The 24115-nt window shown below is 38.7% G+C and overlaps 1 protein-coding gene across 7 annotated transcripts in view; it reads right to left on the bottom strand.

The window, feature by feature from the left end:
* Positions 1–6705: 6705 nt before the first annotated feature.
* The window catches only part of LOC127433147 (myotubularin-related protein 4-like), a 92276-nt gene continuing 74866 nt past the window's right edge, over positions 6706–24115 (bottom strand). For all 7 annotated transcript variants that reach the window (XM_051684842.1, XM_051684870.1, XM_051684861.1 and 4 more), the window contains 8 exons: positions 23699–23894; positions 22424–22609; positions 21585–21755; positions 21217–21371; positions 16431–17757; positions 14315–14425; positions 12059–12147; positions 6706–8636 (listed from right to left, as the gene is read on the bottom strand). In XM_051684842.1, coding sequence (XP_051540802.1) covers positions 8459–8636; positions 12059–12147; positions 14315–14425; positions 16431–17757; positions 21217–21371; positions 21585–21755; positions 22424–22609; positions 23699–23894 — 2413 coding nt within the window. In that variant the 3' untranslated portion in view covers positions 6706–8458. The remainder of the gene's footprint in view (positions 8637–12058; positions 12148–14314; positions 14426–16430; positions 17758–21216; positions 21372–21584; positions 21756–22423; positions 22610–23698; positions 23895–24115) is intronic.

Here is a 24115-nt window from a genome sequence, read left to right on the forward strand (position 1 = left end):
TGTTTTATAGAAATCATCTTTCATCTAACTGTGGTAGTGAAGAAGATCCATGCTTCCATGTGTTTACTATGTCTTGTTACAAATACCACTGTTAAAACTATATAAATAAATAAATACATTTTAAAATGGGAATGAAGTGGGGGGGGGGGCATCATCAAAAAAAGTTGTGAACCACTGCTCTAAATGGCACTTGTGAATGTTTCTGGTGAAATCCTTCATAACGATTCCTGGAGTAATTCAGTTTTAGACCAGTATTTTGAGGAAAGGGATATTCATCTTTAGAAAATGAGGAAAATGCTTTCAGGAAGTAGGAAGTGTCACATTATTCTTATTGGTTTATTTTTATAGCCTTCCATTTTAACAAAGGTTAACAATCTTTTATTGCTTTGTTTTTTTTTTTTTTTTTTTTTGCTGTTTATTAATTAGTGTGTTTGTGAGATCACATACATTATAGTTAACTATGTGAGATGAACATATCCTCAATAAAGCAACCCTTCTCACTCAGTGGCACTGGCTTCACCCATACAAAAATGTACTATTATGTAAAAATAGTTGACACGATAGCAACAACAAAAAAAAAATCATGAAAAATTCGTATGAATTCAAAAACTTCAATTAAAAAAATTAAAAAAAATTAAAAAAAAAAAAAAAAAGTGAAGAAAAAGAGAGAGAAACTGTGGCTTTAGCGACATCTTGCGGTAAGTGAAGAGAAGACAACACATTACAAAAATAAAACTATTCAATATGATCAGTTGATCATTGTCCAATATAATACAAAAGTAGACTAGTAGTAACAGTAGCAATGAGCCTCATAAATATATATTAATTTATTAAGTTATTGGTTTTTATATTTCATTTATGTTTGCTTGACTGACTGATTAATTCTTAAATTGCATTTTAGCAATAGAGCACAGTGAAGAGTACTGAGCTATGAAACAGCTCTGAGATGTATCACAACATTGGCTTTTTGATTTATACATACAAATAAATAAAATTAAAAAAAGGATTTAAAATCTTGTGTTTACGTGGTGGTCTATTTTAAAAACAAACGTCACACTGTGTCTTGTGGGAGTAGTATTATATTCAATTGCTTTGAATTCAAATTCAAAGTCTTTTTTTTTTTTTTTAGATTTTCAACCAATTTATTTACTTATTTATTTTGGATTGGGTGAGCACTGTTCCTTTGATTTCTGTTTCCATGGTTACAGTAACTTCTCTGATTGGTGGATCTCGCCAGGTCATGATTGAGAGTTCAGTAATTGGATATTGATCAGCTTTATCTTTTCTTTTTTTAAATGGAAATGACATTGATATAAATTACTAAACTACACCATTAATTTTCATATAAAATAAGAACATTTGATGTCACATTGACTTCAGTGAAGATCTACACTTCTTTATTTCATTCAGGGAGAAATTATGAAGAAGGTGTCATGCATTAGGACAGACTGCTTCCATCTGCTGAAAAAAAACAACAACTTGAAATTATACAGTAATAACCAGTAGATTGCTGCAGAGGTCCACTCATTTGCCTGGTTGTAGCAAACTGATTTTTTATTTTTTTTTTAGACCTTTTTTAGGGTTTCGGAGAGCTGTTGGATGGGTGGTGGTTGTGGGTTGCTGAGGAGATGGAGTCTGCCTCAGCTGCCCGTGATCACAAATCGCTCTTTAATTACATCAAAAAAGTAACCTGCAGAGCCACACATATTACCATCATTAGGGGAAAGAATGGTGATCCAATCTCCGACCCCCAGGAACAGGTTTGCAGATTTGGTACAGATACAATGGTAGGCTGATTGATGCCCGGGTGCGGTCAAGGGATGGCTCCCTATTGCACATTATGTATGCCGATGATCTGGTAATTGCTGCTCACTCAGAGGAGGAGTTGGGGGTGCTGCTGCTGAACCTGGAGCTTGCCACTAAGAGGTGGGGCCTTACCATCAGCCCCACCAAAACTAAGCAGCCTGCCTGGGTATTTTGTACCATCAGACACTCCACCTCCCCAACTCCCAATTGGTGATAGAGCAGTTGTGGAGAGAGTGGAGAGTTTCCCATAACATGACCAGTTTAGCAGTGGAGGTCTCACTCCGAATCAGTCGAGCGGCATTATCTTTTCATCGGTTGTATTGTTTTTTTTTAATTTTTTTTTTTATTGTATTTATTTATCACATGTTATACATTCGCACATATACAGTGAAATTCTTTTTTTTCACATATGAGTGCAGGGTCAGCCATGATACAGCGCCCCTGGAGCAGATAGGGTCAAGGGCCTTGCTCAAGGGCCCAACAGTGGCATCTTGGCAGTGTTGGGGCTTGAACCCCTGACCTTCTGATCAGTAACCCAGAGCCTTAACCGGTGAGCCACCACTGCCCCTGGTTGTGTAACGCTGTGTGGAAGCTACCTGGTCTGTCGCTCCACACGAAGCTTCAGGTCTTCTCGGCCACAGTCGTTCCCTCCCATCTCTACACTTGCGAAACGTGGACCCCGTTAATGGAACATCTTCGCCGGTTAGAAAATTTAGGCTGACCTGCCTACAATCCATCCTGGGTTTAACCAGGCTGGATCATGTGAGGAGCTCACAAATCCTTGAAAGATATAGACAAAGTCCCATCGGTGAGCTCCTCCGGCAGGCAAGGCTGCATTGGCTGGGCCACCGCATGCCTAAACAGCTTTTGTTTGGCCGGATTGAGGGGGCTAAACGGGCGCAGCACGGGTTAGAGAGGAGATGGAATGATGTGGTACTGGAGGATCTGGAGCTGAGTGGACTTGCCGCTGACTGGTACCAGCGGTGTCAAAATCGGCCTCTGTGGAGGAGGCTCGTGAAGGATGCTACTGGGCATTTGGAGGCAGTCACCCTCCAACAACAACAGAGGGCGGAGGAGCAACGCTCACAACAATGAGCGGAGCATCGGATGGCTAAAGCACAGCAAGTTGGCACAGTAGGGGGCACAGATGGTCTATCAGCCAATCGACCCGTGGCATCTGGGTCTGCCCCGTGACCTCCTGCTAGCAGGCTTTCAACACTTCACGTGGCCTCAAGTTGCATTTAGCCTGGCACAAGTGTCATGGTGACATCACCACGACACTTGTGAATGGTGGTTATTGTGTGTGTGTGTGTGTGTGTGTATGTACAGGTTTAGCTATACTTGTGAGGACCAAGTATTGAGAATCAACCTGTTCTGTGAGGACATTTCTGGTTGTGAGGACGTTTTTGGGTGGTTAAATTATGTTTTTTTTTTTTCTTTTTTTTTGAAAATGTAAAAAGGTTTCTGTGAAGGTTAGGTTTAGGTTTTCATTATGTCTATGGAGAGTCCTCATAATGACAGCTGCACCAGCATGTGTGTGTGTGTGTGTGTGTGTGTGTGTGTGTCTCTGTGTGAGTGTGTTTGTGTGTGTGATAAAAGAGCAGCATTGTTCCTGTGGCTGTGAAATTCAACAATGGCACAATAGCGCCCTCAACTGACAAACATTATTAATCACATCCTCAATGATCTGCTTCAAATACAACACTATGAGAACGAGCAAAATGATTGACAGGTGAAAAGCGACACAGGTGGCATTAGATTAAAGAGTGGCTCAAAATATGTAAGTAGAAACAGGAAGGCAAAAGGGTCCTCATAATCACAGGGGTCTGTTGAGGGGGCTGTATAAGCTGTGGGACCCACATATTTAAGCATATACAAACAATTGTTTTCAAAGTTGATGGGCCATGAGACCTCGCAGCCCAGGGCCCCCCAGGCCCCTGGTAGTCAAGGGCCCCAGGGCACTGGCCCCATTGACCCGGTCCATAATTCACCTATGCCCAGACCCTAAACATAACCATGATTGTACTTCCAAAAGTGCTGTTCTGAACCCCGGATTCATAAAGCCTTGTTTCATTAGCACGGAAAAAGAGAAACACCCAGGTTTTGAACGTGCGTTTGTGAGATTTGTTTTATTTTATTTAACCCACCCAAACCCCATCCCTAAACCTAACCATAACGTGAATCACTTACCACGATTTAAATTGATTTTGTGTACCATGGAAGAAAGGAAATATGAGGATTTAGAAGGAGATGAGGAAAAGGTATGTGATTAGTTAGTGTAAAAGTCATGGTAATTTGTACATACTAAGTAGTGCGATATCGTACGATTCCGCCATCTTGTACAAATTAGATACATGAGTGCAACAAAAGACCCAATCACAACATAAAACAAACACAGAACTACATGAGACTACACAGAATTTCACAGCCACAGGAACAAACAACGCTGCTCTTTTGCTCGGTTTAGGTCTCAAAATTATCTTTGAAAGGCGGGGTTTTGGAATGAGGGGGCATGGCTAATTCAACGACTCAGTCACGTGAAAGCTTCAGAAAATTGCTTACAGCACCTTTAAAAGGCTTGTGTAAGCTTTGACAGCTGAAGTTTGAAATTAAGAACATTTCAAAACAGACTTGTAGCTCATTTAAATATTCTGTCAATGTAATGTAGTCTAGGGGATTTTTGGACACTTTGAAAAGGCTTAAATAATAATAATAATAAAGGCTAGTATAATAATGGTAGCCAAGGTGTAGGGATGTTCCAAACAGAATTTCCCCAAAAATGACCACTATTTTTTAGACCCACACCTTTCAGCCCTTCAAAGCTCTCACAATGGAGGGTAAAGTCTTTTAAGGAAATAGGAACACACCCCAACATTCAGATGAGTTAGAAAAGATATAGCAGCGTGAGCCAGAACTGCCTGAACTCTTTGCCGAATTTCACCAAACCCTTGCATAGATACTGTAGGAGCCTACTGTATTTGTTAAATTCATCAATATTCAAAGTGTTTGATGAAGTTAAAATATTTTATAATTATGGCACCTTTAAATATATGCAGTTTGTATGCATAATTTGTAGTATTTACATTATGTATAACAAAGGTTAAAATGGTACCGTCTCTTTAAGAACAGTTCACTTGTCATTGAATACTGTCTCTTTTAATAGCCTTTCTGTTCTCTACAGTCAGTTGTTGATCAAAAACAACAAAAAATGTACATTTAATTGTATTCATGCATTGCACAGATGAGGGAAAGTCATTCGAGTCCTCTTTTTTTAACATGTGCTCATTTACAGAAATGCCGGTTTTCTTAAAGCAACAGTACCTATTTTTAGGACGTGTTCAACAAATCAATGTAAACCTGTAAATAGTAAAAATTATGCAAATAAACATGTAACAAAATATAATACATGCAATATAATATATTGATTGATTGAATACATGTATTTGTTAATTTTTAAAAAGCTAAAATGTGAACATGATGATGAAAAACATATACAATCTAATTAGTAAAATTAATATTTAGTTAGAAGGTCCCCTGTATAAGTCACAGAATTAGCTGGGAGAACATTTCTTTCATACGTAAGCAAAAGGGACATTATAACTGAAATATACCCATATGAATCGAATCAAATCGAGAGCTTGTGAATCGGAATCGAATCGGGAAATCTGTATCAATAACCATCCCTAGTTTTCATGAGATCAGGTTGGTCAGATACAAGGAAGAGGATTTCCATCAATTTGCACTCAAATAATTCGCTTTTAAAGTTTTAAAATATTTAACCCTTGTGCATCAATAAAAAAAAGTTACTCAGATGTCCTTAGAGGGCAAAAATGTCCATGTCAAAAAACTGCCATAATAATATTATATATTAATATTATTTTCCACTTTCACTTAACCAACATCAGTCCTGATCATAACTACCAAATATTCATTTATTTTCAGGATTTTAACCCTTTAAACGCCAGTTTGTTTACATAATGCCACTGTTGTTTTTTTACACAAACACACACACATTTCTCAATACACACATACAAAACACACTGTGACATCCATACCAACACACACACACAATTTTATCTGCATCATTTATTCAGTTGTCCTGCAGTGCTCTATAATGCAGCAAACAGAAAATAGGGGAAAAGCATGTATTTGCTCCATAGGCTAAACATGATAAATGGCGCCATCTGGTGGAATATATTAAAAATGTAAATTGTGAAGTCAGGGCTCCGGAATGAAATCATAATATCATAGAATTCATGATTTTATGCTTTAATGGCACTGGGATAAAATATTGCAGTTTTAATGGGTTTCAATGGGGACATTTTTGTCCTGAAGGTCCTGAGTGGAACTATTTTGTGTACACAGTGCATTATAGATGTATTATAGGAACTGAAGTTGAAATATCAAAATTCCCCCAAAAATACACACCTTTGGCAAAATGTATGCCGTCGGTATTAACACAACCAAAATGATCGAAAAAACAAAAATAACATTTTGAAACTTGATCAGAATTTTGTAATTGACAGAATAGTCTGTAGAGCTTAAATTGCATTTAAACCAGCTTTTCTCTATAATTGGTGGTCAGTTGCATTCTTTTTTAATGTTTGAACAGTGTCTGCTTAACAGTATTATTGAGCTTTGTTGATTTATGTTACTAGTGTAAGCAAATTATTTTCACCTTCTGACTTGATCAGAATGCATCTTTATTGTATTGTACATTTCAGCACCACATGAACTACATAGAATGCAGGTTTAGAAGAAACGTTTACACACTTAAATGCATTTATTTAATGGAAAATGCAGAAGAGAGAATTTAAAACAATGCTACTATGTTAATAAATCATAGAAAGTATAGAACAAATTCTAAAAAGCGCACAGATGAACGACAGGACACTGATCGCTGATACAGACGTCTTTTTATTTTACCCATGGGATTGAACTTGCACAGTTGTTTTTTTATTTTTACAACAATTATTCACTAAGTGACAAACTATAGCCACTATTAGACCAAATAACTATACATCACATTTCTGGGTTCCTTTTTATTATTTTAAATCAAGAAGTGTCCTTCATCAACACCATGAAAACAAATGAAACCATCAGGCGTGAACCAAACCGGTTCTCTATTTCTCAGTGTTTATTACTATGTCCTGTTGTATCCCTACAGAAACCTCATAAATTCTCAACAAATCATTTTCTCATTGTTAGGCATCTAGCTATTGTACCACTGATCATGTTAAGTAGTTACAAATAAGTAACATAGTGTAACCCATTAGAAGAAAACAAAGAAACAATGGCACTGTTTGAGATTCACCATTTAACAATACAGTCATTTTAGGGATCCAGGTCTGACAGGAAAAACATGGACAACATTAAAGGAAAAATATAAATCATAGCACTTATTTTGAACTTGTAATGCTGTTGTGAAATGTTCAGAAGACGCATTTTGATAACGTGAGTCGACACGACCGACCATTACTAGAGACTAACCAGTGAAACCCTCAAATTGCCACCGGTTTCAAATGATTCATGTTTCAATTAGTATGATTAAATATAGTCAAGTAAAATGACTGTTTTGTCCAGTTGTGAAGTTATATAAAAGAAACCACAACAAGAGTAAGTTTCTGAAATATCAGATGGACGGAGCAGTGCAACATGGCTATAGTTTTATTTAACGTACGTAACGAATACATTAACTGTGCATAAATGTTCAGTTTGTTCATTTTTTTTTTATTTCGTCTCCAACTAAAGATGCACAAGAAACCAGATGTACATAAAAAAAAAAAAAGAAAAATCGGATAATATACAAGTCCATCTGGCAGAAGAGATTCAATGTGATATCTGTTGCAATTTTAATTGGATTTTGGCATTGAAAGATTATTTATTTTTGCATCACAATGGGAGCGATAATTTAATTTCAGAGTTATTTTAAAGCGCAGCTCTGAAGGGAGGAAAGAAAATACCACATCAAATGTTCTGTGCGCTGCCCCATTAACAATAACAGAAAACTGCAAATCAAAATCAATGCAAACGGGCAGCATTAAGCAAATCTTTTCAGTAACTCAACCCATTTATCCCTCCAGTTTCAAGAAAAAAGAAAGAAAGCTTCGTACAGCCGCATATCAACAGACAACAGCGAGTAAACAACTGCGAATCCTCTCCATAGTGCACAAAATAAAGGATACAAAGTCGAATTTTATTTTTAAATACTGTAGCAGCTTTTTCTCATTTTAAATAGTGAGCCTCTTGCTGGACACGTACAGGGCTTTTGGAGTCACCGATTTTGAGGGGAGGCGATTGTCCCTCGTGTGTGTTTGCGTTTTCATTGGCGAGACCGTGATGAATAGGGTTTGTAGGGGGTTGTGTGGAGATTTTGAGATGAAGAAACGCCTCTTCAGGCATCTGAGCCCGAGGGTTCACATGTTTACCTGCAGAACAGCAGTCCTCAACCTGAAATATGCTTTCCATTAGTTCACCTCTTCGTCACACTTGATCCATCCTCTCCCTCGGTTAGATCAGTCTCACAGCTGTCCTGGAATCAAAATCACCTCGTCTCTCTAAGCAGAGAGTGGCTCATCCGCTAAATAACGGACATCTGTATGGACACCCCTGCGGGAGGCGTTATGGCCCAGTTGGGCTCTGATTGGCTATCTCAGCTGGACGCCGTGGCGATGGGTTTCTTGAGCTGTTGCGAGCGCAGATCTCGCATACGCGACTCCAGTAGAAGGTCGTAGCAGGTGTTACACACGAGCACCGGGTCGTACAGCTGCTGGTCTGGAATGGGAAGCTTCAGGTGACAGCAGTCTTTACAAAACACATTACCACAGTTCCTGTGAGAAACAGAAACACAGACAGAATATTATTATTACTGAATCGATCCGATTCACGATCACCAGGGGCGCAAAAACCATACATGCAATGCAAAATGTAAAGGGGGCTCCAGTAATTCAAGTTAATTCAAGCGTACACTACACAACTTACAGTCGGCGCTCAGCAACTCACGGTCTTGTTTTTCATCATGCTGGTGCACAAAATACAGGACTGTAGTGTCTCAACCACACAACTATTCGTCCCCGACTGAGGCCATGTGTACACTAGTATTACGATGTGTTTTGGGTGATCCCATCACAAGTGTACAAGCGAGACCCTAACCCTAATTATTCGTCTCAGCATGTCGCTGGAGTGCACACACAACAAGACCGTTCGTCGTGAGATTCGAGACTTCTCATCGCAGACCAGTCACCGACTCAAAACACTAAAGGGGACGAGTTTGAGTCAAGTAGTGTACACTAGGCATTAACAAATGATGAGATCATTTTAGACATCAACAGAGTAGATATAACAAACAATTCTTGGACAAGGTGTGTTTGCAGAGTTTTTTGAGACATTAGCTGAGTTTGCTCTGTCTCTTTTGATTCACTAAAAAGATTCAGTTCATACAAGTAATTTGTTTGTTGGATTACACTGGTTGCTCTGTCTCTTTTGATTCACTAAAAAGATTCAGTTCATATGAGTCATTTGTTTGTTGGATTACACTGGTTGCTCTGTCTCTTTTGATTCACTAAAAAGATTCAGTTCACACGAGTCATTTGTATGTTGGATTACACTGGTTGCTCTGTCTGTTATGAATCACTAAAAAGATTCAGTTCATATGAGTCATTTGTTTGTTGGATTACACTGGTTGCTCTGTCTGTTATGAATCACTAAAAAGATTCAGTTCATACGTGTCATTTGTTTGTTGGATTACACTGGTTGCTCGGTCTCTTGATTCACTAAAAGATTCAGTTCATACAAGTAACCTGGTTAATGAGAGTACACTGGTTGCTCTGTCTCATGAATCACTAAAAAGATTCAGTTCATACGAGTCATTTGTTTGTTGGATTACACTGGTTGCTCTGTCTCTTATGATTCACTAAAAGATTCAGTTCATACGAGTCATTTGTTTGTTGGATTACACTGGTTGCTCTGTCTGTTATGAATCACTAAAAGATTCAGTTCATACGAGTCATTTGTTTGTTGGATTACACTGGTTGCTCTGTCTGTTATGAATCACTAAAAAGATTCAGTTCATATGAGTCATTTGTTTGTTGGATTACACTGGTTGCTCGGTCTGTTATGATTCACTAAAAAGATTCAGTTCATACGAGTCATTTGTATGTTGGATTACACTGGTTGCTCTGTCTGTTATGAATCACTAAAAAGATTCAGTTCATACGAGTCATTTGTTTGTTGGATTACACTGGTTGCTCTGTCTGTTATGAATCACTAAAAAGATTCAATTCACATGAGTCATATGTTTGTTGGATTTCACTGGTTGCTCTGTCTCTTTTGATTCACTAAAAAGATTCAGTTCATACAAGTAATTTGTTTGTTGGATTACACTGGTTGCTCGGTCTCTTGATTCACTAAAAAGATTCAGTTCATACGAGTCATTTGTTTGTTGGATTACACTGGTTGCTCTGTCTGTTATGAATCACTAAAAAGATTCAGTTCATACGAGTCATTTGTTTGTTGGATTACACTGGTTGCTCTGTCTCTTTTGATTCACTAAAAAGATTCAGTTCATACGAGTCATTTGTTTGTTGGATTACACTGGTTGCTCTGTCGGTTATGAATCACTAAAAAGATTCAGTTCATACGAGTCATTTGTTTGTTGGATTACACTGGTTGCTCTGTCTGTTATGAATCACTAAAAAGATTCAGTTCATACGAGTCATTTGTTTGTTGGATTACACTGGTTGCTCTGTCTGTTATGAATCACTAAAAGATTCAGTTCATACGAGTCATTTGTTTGTTGGATTACACTGGTTGCTCTCTTTGATTCACTAAAAGATTCAGTTCATACGAGTCATTTGTTTGTTGGATTACACTGGTTGCTCGGTCTCTTGATTCACTAAAAGATTCAGTTCATACGAGTCATTTGTTTGTTGGATTACACTGGTTGCTCGGTCTCTTGATTCACTAAAAAGATTCAGTTCATACGAGTCATTTGTATGTTGGATTACACTGGTTGCTCTGTCTGTTATGAATCACTAAAAAGATTCAGTTCATACGAGTCATTTGTTTGTTGGATTACACTGGTTGCTCTGTCTGTTATGAATCACTAAAAAGATTCAATTCACATGAGTCATTTGTTTGTTGGATTACACTGGTTGCTCGGTCTCTTGATTCACTAAAAAGATTCAGTTCATACGAGTCATTTGTATGTTGGATTACACTGGTTGCTCTGTCTGTTATGAATCACTAAAAAGATTCAGTTCATACGAGTCATTTGTTTGTTGGATTACACTGGTTGCTCTGTCTGTTATGAATCACTAAAAAGATTCAATTCACATGAGTCATATGTTTGTTGGATTACACTGGTTGCTCTGTCCCTTTTGATTCACTAAAAAGATTCAGTTCACACGAGTCATTTGTTTGTTGGATTACACTGGATGCTCGGTCTCTTGATTCACTAAAAAGATTCAGTTCACACGAGTCATTTGTTTGTTGGATTACACTGGTTGCTTTGTCTCTTGATTCACTAAAAAGATTCAGTTCATACATGTAATTTGTTTGTTGGATTACACTGGTTGCTTGATCTCTTTTGATTCACTAAAAAGATTCAGTTCATACGAGTCATTTGTTTGTTGGATTACACTGGTTGCTCTGTCTGTTATGAATCACTAAAAGATTCAGTTCATATGAGTCATTTGTTTGTTGGATTACACTGGTTGCTCTGTCTCTTTTGATTCACTAAAAAGATTAAGTTCATATGAGTCATTTGTTTGTTGGATTACACTGGTTGCTCGGTCTCTTTTGATTCTCTTTTGAGACCCTGCATTCTGACCCCAGTTTAGCTGGGATATGTGAAAAAAAGAATTTCACTATATATATATGTGCAAAATGTATAATGTGTGATAAATAAATAAAATAAAATAAAATTAATTAAAAAACTAAAAAGATTCAGTTCATACGAGTCATTTGTTTGTTGGATTACACTGGTTGCTCGGTCTCTTGATTCACTAAAAGATTCAGTTCATACGGAGTCATTTGTTTGTTGGATTACAATGGTTGCTCTGTCTCTTTTGATTGATTGGCAAGCAGTTTTTGAGATTTCAGAGTTTCTCCATTCAAGTAGATAGGAGCTGCACTGGCATGACGCCTCCCGAGAGCGTTCCAAAGATGCCCGACAGTGGATGCGGATCTTAGCGACCGGGCAATTGCTTCAATGCTGGAATCAATACTTGAAATCTCTTCACTTGTGACTCACCTGCAATGATGGCGTCTCTTGGCAATCCAGAACTCACAGTCGCAGTTGAAACAGTGTGAAGCCATGTGATCGGGAACCCACCTGGTGACCTGCGGGTCAGGAAACATGACCGGTTCAGTTGATATTCAAACAGTAACAACCGTCTATACAGTGGTGCGATGAATCCAGGACACGGCAGAGGATTGTTTATAGACCACAGTTTTATTTATTTATTTAAGTTTACGCTGATAATCTGAAAATGGCAAAATGTAGGCCTGTCGTGATGATCAAATAATGATAACCGCGATTGTGCACTTCAAATTCCAATCACATTTTAATAATCAGAATCAGAATCAGCTTTATTGCCAAGTATGCTTACACATTCAAGGAATTTGTCTTGGTGACAGAAGCTTCCAGTGCAAGAGAATGCAACCATATATACATACAAACATATACACATATAGTGACATAACAGATAAATTAAAAAAAACTACAGCTGTGCTCAATGCATCCTATCATGAACAAGATGAACAATCTATTCATGTATGCATTAAACTCACTAACAATTTCTGGTACATTATCCAATTTGATAAGAAATCAGTTTACTTGCTGCTAAAAATGAGCATTCTGTACGGGAAAAATCTCAATGCATTATATCAACACAAAGATCGATCTTTCAATGCATCAATCAAACTCTCTCAAAATGCAAACATTTATGACACGGTTTTCCACGCATCACTGTTTTATTATATCCATTTAAGTTGATACAGGAACATGATATAGAACAGTGAAATCGATGAAAACAACTCCATCTTTTCTGCACTCGTCTCCATTATCTCAAAGGAGACAGATGACGTGAGCTTCACTGTCTTTTCTCATTGGCTGTCGCTATGCGATATCGCTCTGCATTTACATAAAGTTTAACTTTTCTCAACTTTGTTGTATCTCTTGACACGCCCACATCCCGTTACCAACGGTCGCTGTCGCTCGAGTCGCCGGAAGTCGCCAGCTCTCATTGAAAGTGGATGGTCTCCTGTCGCATCCAGCGACAAAATCGCTGACAGTGTGAACGGGGTTTTAGCAGACTCGCGCCAAACTCCCACGAAAATATAAACGAACAATAACGTTTGATAGTGAACGCAAAGTGCTCCGACTTCACTTTAAACGACCGTGTGATGGCAAATGTTTCTGGTCATTGTGAGATCATATACGCAATGTTAATGACACACAGAAGAGGAGATGCACGCTTTATTTCTGTGGAGTGATAAAATGATGAAACGAAATCTCAAAGGTTTTGCTTCATGACAAATAAGGGCTCTGGTGTTTAATCAAAGAGCATTAAAATAACACGTGGAAGTGAAGAAATTAGGACAGAAATATTTTCTATCGCATAGTACAAATATAAAAAAAATATATGCATTAAAAAAAGAAAAGGTCATTTTTTATAAAAATATAAAATACAGTTCCAAAACAACAGTATTAATGTAAACCTGACCAAAATTAAAGTTGACCAAAAAGAGAGACATATTTTAAGTATTTAGAAATATTTTGATATTTAAAAAAATTTTCATTATGTCATTTATAAGCCTTAAAAGGACATCATATATCCCTCTTTTATTATTTGATTTATATCTTTGAAGTTAAAGGGACAGTTCACCCAAATATGAAAATTCTCTCATCATTTATTCACCCTCATGCCATCCCAGATGTGTATAACTTTCTTTCTTCTGCAGAACACAAATGAAGATTTTTAGAAGAATATTTCAGCACATAAAGGCAGCATAAAAGTAATCCATAAGACTCCAGTGGTTTAATCCATGACTTCAGAAGTGATATGATAAGTGTGGGTGAGAAACAGATCAATATTTAAGTTATCATAAATATTGGTGACTCACCAAAAACAGAGGAAGGAGAAAGTGAAAGTGAAGGAAAAAGGATGTAAATATTGATCTGTTTCTCACCCACACCTATCATATCACTTCAGAAGACATGGATTAATCCACTGGAGTCTTATGGATTACTTTTATGCTACATTTATGTGCTTTTTGGAGCTTCGAATTTCTGGTCACCATTCACTTGCATTGTATGGACCTACAGAGCTGAAATATTCTTCTAAACATCTTCATTTGTGTTCTGCTGAAGAAAGAAAGTCACACTCATCTGGGATGGTATGAGGGTGAGTAAATGATGAGAGAATTTTCATTTTTGGTTTGAACTTTCCCTTTAAATATGAAATCTTACAATTTATATGACAAACCGCAAGTGAGGAAGACTGACCTCTGTGTCCTTCCTCTCCACGCGGTCCCAGCTGCCCACACTAAAGCTGCCTTCACTCTGATTGGACAGCGAGTCTTCCTCATCACTGCCGTCTGATTCTCGCAGGCACGTCTGCCAGGAGGACAAAAGGATACGTAAACAACATTATACAAACGTCATGATCAATGTTCCCTCTAAACTGAGCAGGTGTGGGTCAATGCACTTCTACAGCGCAGAAGGCACACTCAAGATTTCTCGAACCAGAGCCAAATAAACGGACAGCACTTAAACCGGAGTCCATCCACATTTTTTTATGTATGAAATTAAATTGAGAAAAATTGGTGTAAATTACACATCGCTGATTAATCTGAGAAAAGACTGCAACCGAGAGCAGTGTTCATGGCGACACCAAACGGAATTTCAAAAATACAGTTTCCAATCTCGTTTTCTCCCTAACCAGTCAGTCCAGGATTTTGCAAGAATTTTGTATAATAAAACAGATCACTTTTTTCCATGTTTGACAGCAGCCAAACAAATGCTTGAAAAGTTTTTGTAGTCGAAAACATTTTTTCAAAGTTTTTTTTTTTTGGCCGATACCAATACCAATCAATATAGTGTTTGAGGGCGGGTCAAAGCTGTTCACGAGCAGCCAATGAAGACTAGAGGTGGGGTTTTTGTTACAAAATTACGTAGGTTAGTACAGGAAGTAAGTCTGGAATTACTAACGACTCGTTTCAGGTGTTCAGAATCGGTTCTTTCTTTTGGGTGTCATTAACTCCATTTGTCGTGCACTTTGACTTTTGAAACTTTGCAGACTTTTTTTACATTTCACAAACAGCTATACAACACACTACATGAAAGGTAATATTTGAAAAACCATAATAGGTGCTCTTTAAATTCTGTTTTATAGTGATTTAATGGATAATGCCGTCCAGACCGCTAGAGGGCGCCACTTGCTCACACAATGCTGTATGAAGCACTGAATGCAGACTATATTTTAAAACACATCCTTTGCACAAAGTCATATTGTGATTTCAATCTTAATTCAATCAATGATGCAGCATTAATGGATAACATACCGATGTCTCAGATGTCAAAGTCAGCTGATTTCAAAGCGTTTTAGATGGTTTTATTCATCATGTATAGGTAAGTGCCGCTTTCACAACTGTCACGTCTGTAACAAACTTTTTTTCTTAATGTGAGAAAGAATAAAAATTAAATATTACATGTTCTTAGGAGAGCCAACCCTTCTATTATTTCATCTGGATTGTGCATTTGAATTCACAGAGTTTTTACAAAGTGTGTTACTAACCATTAATTATAAATAAACCATAATGTTTTCATATCTGGTTTTCATGCTTATAATTGACATTCTGATAGTTTTAATTTGTTCAATAACTGGCTGATAAATATCAGCAGCCGATACATCGGTGCATCCCTAGTCGAGACATTTCCAACTGCACAGCCGCCATTCTATGATCTCCACACTTGGTTGCCAACTGTCCTATATTAGCCGGGGTGTCCCATATTTTGGCCAGAAATGATGACGTCCCATACGGGATGCCTATTGTCCTGTATTGAAGGGCCTGGAGGATCCTATTGCATTCACTATAAAACTTATGTGGGACAACAGACGCATGCGTACATCACAGCATTTAATTTTCACGTAGTTTCACCTCTTAAACGTGTGGTATTTTTTGTGTGTATTTATTATTTTTCCCTTGCTAACTGGATATTCAGTTATTATGCACTCAAATATTTTCAGGCAATTGCACTTATACCGTGATTGACACAAATTACACAAGTACTGTATACTGTGATTTTTTTGTGACTTTTCACACATAAAACACTGCAAATGGCATCGTATTTTTTTTTTTTTTTAGAAAAGCTGCAGCAAATTGAGTAATGTTGGTCTGCAAAAATTGCTGTGAAATAATGGTGGGACTGACTTACCCTAACAAAAGTTATTTCAACAACACGAGTTATCTTGAGAATGGTTTTGGTTTTGTTCAGTAGCATTAAAAACCGGAGGGAACACTGGCTATGGTACATATCAAGACAACTTTTCAAATTTGATTTAAAAATTTTCAACAATTTGCAACATAAGAAACAAGAGTACCCAAGAATGCAAACTCACAATATCATCCTCGTAGTCGACATCTGGCTCGGAGGGTGTCGTGCAGAACTGTTTACTTTCCAGTTTCAACTGAAGCTGTCTGACCTGTCGTCTCAACACCTCAACTTCTTGTGTATAACTGGCTTCAATCTGTCGCAGTCGCTGCTGCACCGCGTCTACAGCGACCGGCAAACCGTCGTCATCCAGGTACGCGGGCATCTGACTCAGACCCGGCGACCCGCCCGAGGACGGCAAGGAATGGGACGGTAGAAGTTGCCGGAAAGATGGACCCATAGCTAACGAAGAGGCAGCTGACGAACAGAGGGCGGCATAGCTTGAGTTTTTAACCGCAGAAAACCATCCAGATTGGACCGGACTCCCAGGAGTGCGCAGAGGGTCTCGGCGACAGCACGGTCCACCATTGGCGCTTCCTCCATGGGCACGGAGGAGCCTGTTTGCCAAGCGACGACCATGATAGCTGCCATGCTGGATGGCACCACCGCAGGCCGACTGAACTAAGCCTTGTACGCTGTCCCATTGGGAGCCGAGCATGGAGAGATCGGTCAACTGGCTCTGGGATATCAGACGGCGTGCCGCTCTGGCGTAGTCGGCAGGAGGCGCGGTGGCCATCGATCGTTCTCTTAAAGGAACGAGTTCGCCATTTCGTGCACCCTCAGTCCACTTTGTTTCCAGTGGGCTTTGTGATTCGACAGTAATGGTTTTCCGAGCTGGAGGGATGTCGCTTTGCTCCGTTAGGGTCTCCACGGAAGCGTCCATTGGTGCGAGAGGCGGTAACTGTTTGAAGAGCTCTGCCAAGGTAGGCGACTCCAATTTCACAGATCTGTTCTCATCGTGTGCAAAGCTATTACATGGAGGAGGTGGATTTGTAGTAGTGTTGATGTAAGAAGTGATTTCAGCAGTCCTGGCCTGCACTTCCATTGGAAAGGGTGGGAGTGGACAACTTGAGATTTGAGCCAGGGCTTGATTTAAAACAGGAAGGATCGGGGCCTGATTTAATGCTAAGGGGTGGGGCAAAGATGGCAGAGGCTGTGTAGTCAGACAAGGCTCCGTACTCAGTTCCTCCTCATGCGACTCACAATATGCCGACACATTAATTTCTTTGCATGGTGCAAACTCCTGGTCGTCATTGACCAATCCAGGGACTGGTTCATCCTCTGGGTTTTCAGACAAACCGCTACCCTGGATGGCCATGGTTTGATTGGACTCCAGGGCTGTGCGCCCCTCCTGGCAGTGCTTGTTAAGGTTGGGGTCACTTGAGGTGCGAGTGAGGGTCACTCCATTCTCACAAGCGGATAACAAGTTGTCCATCGATCGTGTCTTGGGGAGCCTGAGTGAAATGTAAATGACAAGCCTGGTTAGGTCACACAAAAATAAAAATCCAGTGAAAGCAAATGTACTGTCGAGCTCCAAAAACGACAAACAAGCACCACCAAACTAGTCCATGGGACTCGTGCGCTATTTTACAAGTCTTCCAAAGCCATACGATAGTTTTGTATGAAGAACAGACCCAAATATATTTGCTCGCCTGTAGCTCTTAAAATCTCATTCACATTTGTGTATATTCAGATATGGGTTCCTATTTTAAGAGCGCTAGCGCTATGCCATACAGTAAGTCATACAAGCGCAAAGTCACTGGGCATGGCCATGAAGTTTTGGAATTGTCGTGTAAGCATGCGCCAAGTCTAGGCGCAAGCGGGTTTGGCAAATCGCCTGAGCAACACACAAATGGGCAGGATCAAGTCAATTTAATTCTGAGGTTCTTCTCCGGTTATTCCACCATCTGCGTCCTATTATATAGTCCATTCACTCAAGCACCAGCGATTTAAACAAAGACAGCACATTCATAAGAAGTTGGTACTGTAAATGGACTGTATTCTATGAAATTATGTTCTTTTGTGCACTAACTGCGTCCTTGATTGTCGGGCATATTTCTATAACAGTGACACGCCCCTTTTAGATGCATGGAAAATGTGATTCTCTTCAGGATTTGGATGTAAGCTCTGTTAAATTATAGAGCATGTAAGTGTTATTAATCATTTGCAAAAACTGACACACAAATCATGGCTAGTATTAACAGTAATTATATCCGCACACACTTCACTTCTACCAGTCGATTTTGATTTTGAAAAATTTTATTTATTGAACACGAAAAGATTAAACCAAAAATTTTTTCTACATTTAAATTACACTTAAAACGAAAATTCCTCCTCAAAACTGCAAATTATTTAAAAATTGACATGGTAGAGACATGTACTTCACACATGTACACATCATTTCAAAGCAATTGTAGCAATGGCTGATTTTGTAGCATTACCATTGGACAAGAGTATACTCGCATAACAGTAAAATATTTATAGTGGAAATGTTGAAATAAGCAGAAACCAGTTTATTAGCTTGGGTCAGATTTGGCTCTAATTCCATCAATCTTTCATATATCAAGGTGAAAATTGGCAGGGTACTACAGATGTCATCTTGAAGCCTATTATGTTTGCAAAACCATCCGTCAAAATGGTGTTCGATTTATGGACATAGACATATTGAGACAATGTGGACATTTACATAAATGTGCACCTTTCAGCCATTTTGGATTATATTCCTTTTTGTTAAAAATTGAAAGACATGTATCCTGCACATACATACCGAGTTTCAAGTCAATTGGAGCTATGGTTCAGGAGGAGTAGATTTTTGTAGGTTTTCCCAAATTGTCACTGTACAGGAAAATCCATCATGGCGGACTTTATGGGTTCTAGAGGCTTTTTTGTTCCTCATGAGACATGAGGCATACATACCACGTTTCAGAAATTTTGGACTTATGGGGTGGAAATGGCATCACTTTGAAAATGGAAAACTTGGGGCGTGGCCTGTAGCGCCACCTATAGGCTCATGTGGGCCATTTTCGGTGTGGTAGTTACTCGTGGCCTGTAGTATAAATTTCAAAACTTGAGTTATTGGGCAATTTAGAGCTACAGGAATAAAAATAATAAGAATACTAAAAAAACAATAGGTTTCCTCCAACAGGAGGAATCCTAATTAAAATAACAGTGGTCAAAAAAATCATACCAAATCCAAACATTCCAACTTCTTCCACCGGCCCCTTTTGCAGTGACTTAAAAATCACTCTACGACAACAGGTGGAAAAATACCAATAAATTTAGATCATGAATTGTAAATTGTGAATTCAAACAATAATAATAATTAAAAAAAATAAACCATGACCTATAGATAGTTTAACACAAATCTCATACATTTTTGTTTCATTAAACGGCTACAACTGTGATTGTCAGGGACATAATTTGATGTTTCACTATATTTTTGGATATTAACTTTATCACCACCTGCTGGTGGAATCACCAAACTGCAAATGTAGGAACTGAATTTAGACTTAGCGCTGAGATAAGACATGGTTTTGAAACGTCTTAGCGCAACGACCTATTTCTCAGGAAAGTCATTCATTGACATACAATACACACACAGTTTGTATGCATACACCCACAATAACAGAAATACTCCGACCCATGCCCACTTACACTTTGTGGTGGCACGAAAATTGCGATTAGAATTAGCGCTCACAAAAATTAGATAAGACGTGCACGGTTGTAGCACGCTCACGAAAATAGAGCCCATGGTGTGTAAAGATGTGGTGACATCAACAGTCATGTTTCCATCCAAGGTACGAATTTAATATATGCCAAAAAAATCGGAATATCGTGAAAACAGATATATATATGCGAATAAAGCAGCATTTCCATCCCACGTGTTTAAACGAACAAAATGTGACGCATTTGGAAGTTGAAGCCACTGTGGCTCTTTTGTTGATTATAATAACTTTATGCAAGGTTTAGAGCGCGCAGACAAAATGCTCTGACAAACCTCATATTTGCTTGAGAACGGTGGCAGATGCCTAATTACTGGAACGAAAGCGTGCCAGGTGGTTCTGGGCGGTAACAGTAGCCAATCATTTAGATGACAGGCTTTGGCTTTGGCATTTCAGAATTACCAGAGCAACATTTCAGATGCTATGAGATGATTTTGGTCTGCTGGTTAGTTCAGTTTTGAATAAATTGTTCAGTCACATGAATTTTTTTGCACGTGCATTTTGGAGATTTAATTAGCATCTTGGCATTTCCATCCAGCATTTTTTATGCGACATCCCCAAAAAATGTGGATGGAAACCCAGCTACTGTTTTTTTGTTTGTTTGTTTTTTTGGAGCTTAGAGCATTCGTCCCCATTCATTTTAATGGAAAAGAAGAGCATGCACACTCTGTGGGGCATTATCATTTGAGTTCCACAGAAGAAAGAAGTCATACAGGGTTTGAACGACATGAAATCTGTCAATATTTTCATTGAGCACTACCACAGTTCTCCACTGGGGGGCAGATTGAGAATACAACTCGAATACAACACAACTCTCTCAGTTCAGACTTTCTTTATTCTTGTTACATGGTTGATGGTGAAAAGTCTGTGATGGCAATGTTTTCTTTATAACAATAGAAAAAAGTAATTTTTCTATGTTATACTTCTAACGTTAGTGCTCACATGAAGCAGTGACTTACAGGAATCCATCTGTAATTTACTGACAGCAGCCGTGCAAAATTCTGATTGGTAGATGAAGAAATATATCAAGATATTTCTTTCGGGAGATCGCTTGGAATGCGGACAAATAAAGAATGAGTAAATTAGCTTGCAAGAAATTAGTCGAGCGTTTTAACTGGCAGTGTGAATGTTTGAAGGCAGTGGCAACATGTAAACCCACTGAATAAAAATCAAAGCCGTTCTGAATCGTACCTGTCGAGAGAGCGTGCCGTGAAGTCATCTCCCTGTGCTGATGGGCTCATGTAGATTTCCATGGCGTCTTCGGCCGCTGTGCACGGGGACGACGTTGGCAGATAAACGGCCGTCCACAACTGCAGAGCACGCGTGTGACACACCGGCTGCAAAACCTGCAACAAAAGTCGTCAAACACAATCACGAGGCGAGCGTTATACAGAGAAACAGGTCCATTTTGACACGTAGAAGAACTGAGAAGGGCCAGTTGGCCAAACTGACAATTTGGTAGCAAAATATTAAGAATTCAAATCTCAAGTCGTAGCATTATGAATCCATACAAGCTGCAAAGTAAGTAATCGCTAAATTTACTGTGTGTGTGAGCTCACCATGTCATGGCAGGGTATGTAGAGAAAGTTCTGGAAGTTCTTGTTGCCGGTGCGCAGGAGGGACCAGACAGAGCAGGTGCGTTTATATAAGTTATGCGTGTCTCGTTCTTTAGCGTTATTACAAAGGAAAGTGCCATAAAGACACGAGTATGTGTGCTGGACCAGTTTCACCTACAAACACAGCAAAAAAACATGTAAATCAATACATGCAACTATTAAAGAAAAACATGTGGACATATAAAGTGGGGAAAAAATTACTTTTAAAAGTGTTACATTATTACACAACTCCTAACATGTAACAATTTTACTTCTTATAGAAAAGTAACCTGTTAGTTATGTTTGCGTAACCTTTTTTGGCTGATGCTCCTTTACCAGAATGGAGGCGTCTATTTTTTTTTTTTAATCAGAAGTTGTATTTTTTGCTATGCACAAAGGCTAGTCCCCCAGATTTAGTTTGCATGCAACGACTACACCCCTTTAATAGGTGTTACACCACTAGCAGTGTCTAGTTGCTGATTACATCAGTTTTAGATCTAGTTTTGTTGCTCATTTGCAGTACAGGTTTACGGGACTATGCTCTCAGGTTATTAACTGTGACAGTAAACTACTAGATAAGTAACACATCTTATGTGTTTGGAAAGGTTTCCAAAAATCTAATCACAAAACGTACGTTACTTATAAGACGCTACCCCCACATTGATCACAGCTATGCCATAAGACTGCACAGTATTTTTAGAAGACTAATTAAGTGCATTTCAATACTGCTGGTCAGTCTGTGTCCAATCTCTAGGAATTCTAAGCTGTATGATAATTAATGAATTATTCTGTCTCTTACGCACCAGAAAGGCTTCGTTGAATTCAAACAGGCAGGGGAACTGCTTCAGCAGCTGATGCACACAGTCCAACCACTGCAAGAACACTGGACACTGTTCACTGACATCATCTCCGTTCTCCTGATGACCACAGCGATCGGCAAACTTGTGACCGTAATCCAGCCACTCGGTCTCGACCAGCACCTGAAAACCCTACAGAAAGAGACAAAATCCAATCAGATAACATGGTTGCTATGGTTAAATGAATTAAAAACATACTGAAACAGCACTGAAAGGCCCAAATTATACATTTATTTTTAAAATGCAAAAGATTTTTACATTTATCCACATGTGTGGACGTTGTATTTTGGCTTCGCTATACGTAACGGATCATTTAAATGAATTAAAACCAGCTGAATACTGTCCACAAGACTCAACACTGTTATTTAAGGGTTAAACTTCAGGTGCACCGCATCACGAGACAACAGCATGACGTCAATTTCCGTGAAGTGCTACTACTGGTGCAGTGCCAACAAAAGAGCATCTGGTAAGAAACCTCCAAGTTTTTTGATTGAAACCTGTTTGGTTGTAAAGAGTAGCGTTTGATATGCCGCTTTACATTTTGTTTTGATAAATATGATATCTACATATGTGGAAAAAGGGTTCCTTCAGAAGTTTAAAAAAACATGTTAGTTATTTTTTATATTTTTTAACATTAACACGTCTGTGGGTCATTTCGCTTTATTTTAATATAAACTGTTATCACTGTACAATATGGTTCTATTCATTAACATTAATAAATGCATTCCTATATATTTACTGTGCATTTTCACATTGAGAATAAATGTATTCATGCAAAAGCTGATAAATGTGTCTTTCAGAGGCTTTATATGGAGTTAGGATGAAAATAAACTGTTCTGAGACCAGTGCAGACAGACAGCACACTGGAGGTTAAGTCATTCACTAAATAGGGAGCAAGGGAGCATCCTATAGCTCTCTATGCAGTTAAGTGCATTCACTCCTAAAATCTGATCAAAAGTTCAGTTTCAGGCTGCAGATGATGTTTGGATCACTCAACATGTTTGACAGACATGTGACAATGATAATCAGTACATAGATTCAGAATTTATAATGTATCATTTTATTTTAACATGGTTGGCAGTGATTGGATGATGCTGGCCGTTACTTTATTCAGCTTTATAGAAAATCAACTGTTTAGTGAATTTGCCCAAAAATGAGACATGTGCATGAGCCAAGTGTGATTTCAATAAGATTTTAAGAGCAAACGTTTTTCATGTCTACCTCAATGGTTCTGTAGAAGGGATCCAATAGGATCTTTGCAAGGGCCACGATCTGAGGCGTGCGGTCCCAGCCGTCAGAACAATGAACCAACACGGGCCGCCCGTCTCTCTCCACTGCAGAGCAAACCAGAGTGGCCGCTTTCAACATGACGGACAGGTGCTGGAGCCAACGGGTGCTCTCCAAAGCCGAGAGCCAGCTGAGAAGCAGCAATCGAGAAACTATGGTTATAAAACAGGTCAGGAACTCCTGACCTACATTATAAACAACCATGATTGCAGATCTTTGAGTTGGAATGTAACTCGATACTGATACTTCACATGCTGCTAAAGATAAATATAACTTCAGATGTTAAATGTCATATACAGCAGCCAATTGCAATCACAAGCGGTCAAAGGTGACACATGTAAACAGGGCCAG

Source organism: Myxocyprinus asiaticus, chromosome 4 (assembly GCF_019703515.2).
Source record: "Myxocyprinus asiaticus isolate MX2 ecotype Aquarium Trade chromosome 4, UBuf_Myxa_2, whole genome shotgun sequence".
Lineage (NCBI taxonomy): Eukaryota > Metazoa > Chordata > Actinopteri > Cypriniformes > Catostomidae > Myxocyprinus > Myxocyprinus asiaticus.